The 4,076-nt window shown below is 43.5% G+C and overlaps 1 protein-coding gene across 1 annotated transcript; it reads right to left on the reverse strand.

Moving 5' to 3' along the window:
- Window positions 1–1,984: 1,984 nt before the first annotated feature.
- LOC103703885 lies at window positions 1,985–3,804 on the reverse strand. The gene is made up of 2 exons (XM_039122205.1): window positions 3,547–3,804; window positions 1,985–3,432 (listed from the first exon to the last, which is right to left on the reverse strand). Exons 1-2 carry the CDS (start codon window positions 3,552–3,554, stop codon window positions 2,862–2,864), a joined length of 579 nt encoding a protein of 192 aa, XP_038978133.1. The 5' UTR covers window positions 3,555–3,804; the 3' UTR covers window positions 1,985–2,861.
- Window positions 3,805–4,076: the final 272 nt, after the last annotated feature.

Genomic DNA, 4,076 nt, shown 5'->3' on the forward strand with positions numbered 1-4,076 from the left:
TGTTTATTTTAAAGACATTGAGCCCTTTCGAGAGAAAATCTGTATCATCTAATTTGTTGCTGCAAGTATTACCTCACATTGTATTTTGCTATCAACATTATATTTAACATGTTAATATAACTATCTTTCCTCCAGATGCGCATGTATGCAAGAAATGGAGAGAGTCCTCCGGATGGTTTTATGTGCCTGGGCGGGTGGAAAATTCTAGCTGCCTATTATCAGAACTCGCAAAGTGAGGAAACAGCGAAACAGTCAGCTGCTGTGTCCGTTTAATCTCACGAACACGATGGTGCCGATCGGGATTGAAACAGATAGTGTACTTTATTGCCTTGACTGCTGTGCCAATAATAATCCATCCAATTTGAAGCTGAATTTTAGTTGAATTCATGTTGTTTTAGGTGCTTAGAATCTCATATTTGGATTGTTTTATTTTCCCGGCATTTAGTTTTGTTTTTCTGATGGTATGATTTGGAGTCAATGAAAGGAAGCAAAGATCATGTTTGAATGCTGGAATGACCAGCAACTGCTGTTCAATGCTATCTAGATGTTTTGGCTTCTTATTTTTGGCACAGATTTTATTTATTTATTTATTTATTATCTCCAATGTTTAAGCAGAGATTGGAAGATGTGAGATGGTTCCTCTAGAGATACTAGTAAGAATAAGAAGAAAACTTGGATATCCAGTTTATTTTATGGGCTCTGAAAGAACAGAAGGATTGTGTGAATTACGTATCCTCATTTTTATTTTTCCTTCTCTTTGAATCAAGGGAACTGCAAGCATGCTTGAATTGGCTAATGAATGATCTGAACCATCGAAGCTAGGAAGTCCATATATTAGTGTTTGTGGATGCACTTTACATCATCCTTGATGCTTCGGTTTTAAGTGTTATGTACTCAAAAGAAATTGTATGTCATCCATCGTTTCAAAAACATTGATACAAGCCTCTGCAAATTCACAGGCACTTGGATTTGTCTTTCCATGTTTTCTGAGAAATTGTTCGACTTTTGTCTGCACCTCTCTTCGAGTCACTATCCTTCTTCTTTCTGCTATAATCAAGTTTCATGTTGTAATACCAAAATATGGTTCAATAAAGAAATCAATGCTTTTGTTGCCCGTTGCTGATGGACCTCTCTCTACCAAAAACTAAAAAAAAACAGTTGTTGCCAACGGAATATGTTTAACGGTACAGTCAGTATACAGGTTGCACATTTTCACAAGGTAGCCAAAGCTCAGCCAGCCAATAACCTGGAGGCCATCATGCCTTTATAAGACTAAACCTGCCCTCCCTGCAGAAATTTCATGGAAGAAATATAATTTGGTCTTGTTGTAGAAATTAATTATATTGCACAAATCTAACGTGAAGAATCTGATACTTGCCCAAACAAATATTGTCCACCTCCAATTTTGATAAATCCGTTGCAACATATGGCAATATGCTTTGCATAAAGACAAAAATAATTATAATTTGTTTGTTCCTGATAATATTCTATCTCTAGACGTCGTAAAGAATTGAGAAGTCCAATTTTCCTCAAGGCCTTCTTAAACAGAGGGAGCTCTGAATCAAGTTTCAAGGATGCAACATGGTTCCAGGAATACCAGCACCAGCCCTATATTCTGCCCTTGCTTCTTTTTTTTTTTTTCACATCGGCAACTCATACTAGTTTCATGTGAGTATTGCCATCAGAATCGAGACAAAATACTCTATAAAGCCGGAAGAACAGATACAAAGCGGATTCATAAAATCTATTCCAGATACAAAATACTCCCTTTGTTCAAGAATGACTCGTATAAATGCAGTTGTTGGCTCAGCTCCTACGACAAAGCCTGTCATCCGTAAGTTGAGAATCTGGGATTCCACAGAGCTGCCAACCAATATAGATCCGCTAGCGTAGAATGCATGGATGAATTGAACCAGCAGTGACTCGGTCAACATTACCATCAAAAAAACACCTGGCCATCCTTGGACAGGAAGTCAAAAAAACATTTCACCAAGGCAATTTTTTTCAAAGAAACATTTCATCAAACACGGACATAACGAGCAAGAAACACAAAAGCTGGTGCGGAAGAAATGTTGGATATCTCGACCTTGGATTTAGACCGAAGTATCCCTACGCCAATCTCACCCGCCGGCTCCTTATGAGCTTCAAGCTCACCCTCACTGCACTGTCCTCCATACCCACGATATCTTCTCCTTTCACAGGAAAGAGCAATCCGGCAACCAGATCGGGAATCTGACGCAAAGCAGAGAATATGAGACCTTTGATGCTTCCTTGATTGGCCGCCACGGAGTCGCAGCTCGAGGCGTTCGATTCGGGGGGCCGTGGTCTCTTGTGAGGCGATCGGGGAGTCGAGGGTTTATTGGAAGAAGGGATCGGAGGTGGAATCGGGGCCACGCTTGACGCGTTCCATGGGATTGGGAGGAGAAGAAGAAGGAAGGAAGTAGGTCAAGGATTTTCCATCGTTCGGGGATTCCGAGTCCGGAGGAATTGGGGATGGGGTGATCGGACGCAGGCCCGGCCAGAATCGGACAGGCGCCTCGCCGAGCGAAGTTTAGAATTAAACTCATTCTGACTCCTGAAATCAAGTTTCAAGATCAAGCGAATAACAAACTTAAAACAACTCGATCTATCCATCCAGCCAGCAACTCCTCAATCTAAACTCCAATTCAGTCGGATCACAAGCTCTGCTCCTATCGGAGGACATCATTCAATGATAAATCGAACGAAAAAACCGAAAAGGTAAATGAAGCCACTTAAAAAAAATCTGTTTTTTTTCATTCATTCCAAATAAGAAAAAAAAATTAAAGGAAGAGCAAGAACGAAACCTAGCAAAGAGGAAGGTAGCAGGCTGGTCGGATGACTCAATGGGTGAAGGCATAGAGGACGGTGGAGATGTAGACGACGAGGGCGGTGGAGACGAGAGTGACGAGCGCCGCCACCGCCCGGACGGCGGCGGCGCTGCCGCAGGAGAGCATCCCGAGGCGGATCTGGATGACGTTGACCATGGAGAGCAGCAGGAAGAGGCAGCCCATCATGGAGCCCACGGCCGAGGCCAGCATCCCGAGGCGGAGCGCCCGCGCGTTGATGTGTGCCCGGAAGGCGTCGTCGACGTCGTTGCTGTTTATAAGATTGATGGCGAGCTTGAGGCCCTGCGCGACGAGGCTGGAGAAGAGGAAGAAGCTGAAGGAGACCACCTCGAAAACCAGGAGGTTGCGGATGACGTCCTGGCCGGCGTCGCAGGCGGAGTTCCCTTCGAGGCTCCGCTGGCCCGGGGAGGTGAGGGAGAGCCCCACGAAGACGGCGATCGTGAAGAGCGAATTCACATTCACCAGCCCGTCCAGCGCCGTCACGTGGATGCTCGTCGTGCTCCGCGTCTCACCCATCGCCGATCGCTCGTACCACTCAGTCCTTCCTTGGCCCCGTGTTCTTGTCCTCCGATCCGGAAGACAGACAGAAAAAGAAGGGGAAACAAGGGGGATTTTTTCCTTCTTTGGAAGAGAAAAAAAAAACAACAACAACTGTACTTAGGGAGGGCGTGTTACTTACTCATCCATCAAAGAGAGAGCGGATCCTCGTACCGGATGCGAGCGTAAATGCTGTTTCGTAGAGTATTCTTTCTGATTCTGTGGACTTTGAGGAAGAGGAGGAGGAGAAGGGTTTCATAGGGTTTAGGGAAGAGGAAGGGAAAGGTAAGGAAGGAGTGTGGGGCTCTCAGGGGGAAAGGTGGCTCCGGGGACGAAGAATCCAAAACAAAAGGCGATGCCTTTCTTAATCTTCAAGTACAGTACACTACCTGCTCCGAAACCGACATCTGGTGGAAGACAGAGTAAAGCTGGCGTCGGAGACTCCGCTACATTTGAAAAACTTATTTTGGATTTTGAAAATTATATCCTTTTTACTAAAAAATTATAAATCTGAGATTAGATCTGATTCGGATTGGAGTTTGATAATACCCATATTGATATCTATATTTTCAAACAAATATCAAATTAACATCCATATTTATCCTAAATAGATGAAAATATATTCAGATATTAAAATATATTTATATTTCATATTTTTTTCTATTTAGAATT

This window comes from Phoenix dactylifera, unplaced genomic scaffold (assembly GCF_009389715.1).
Source record: "Phoenix dactylifera cultivar Barhee BC4 unplaced genomic scaffold, palm_55x_up_171113_PBpolish2nd_filt_p 001398F, whole genome shotgun sequence".
Lineage (NCBI taxonomy): Eukaryota > Viridiplantae > Streptophyta > Magnoliopsida > Arecales > Arecaceae > Phoenix > Phoenix dactylifera.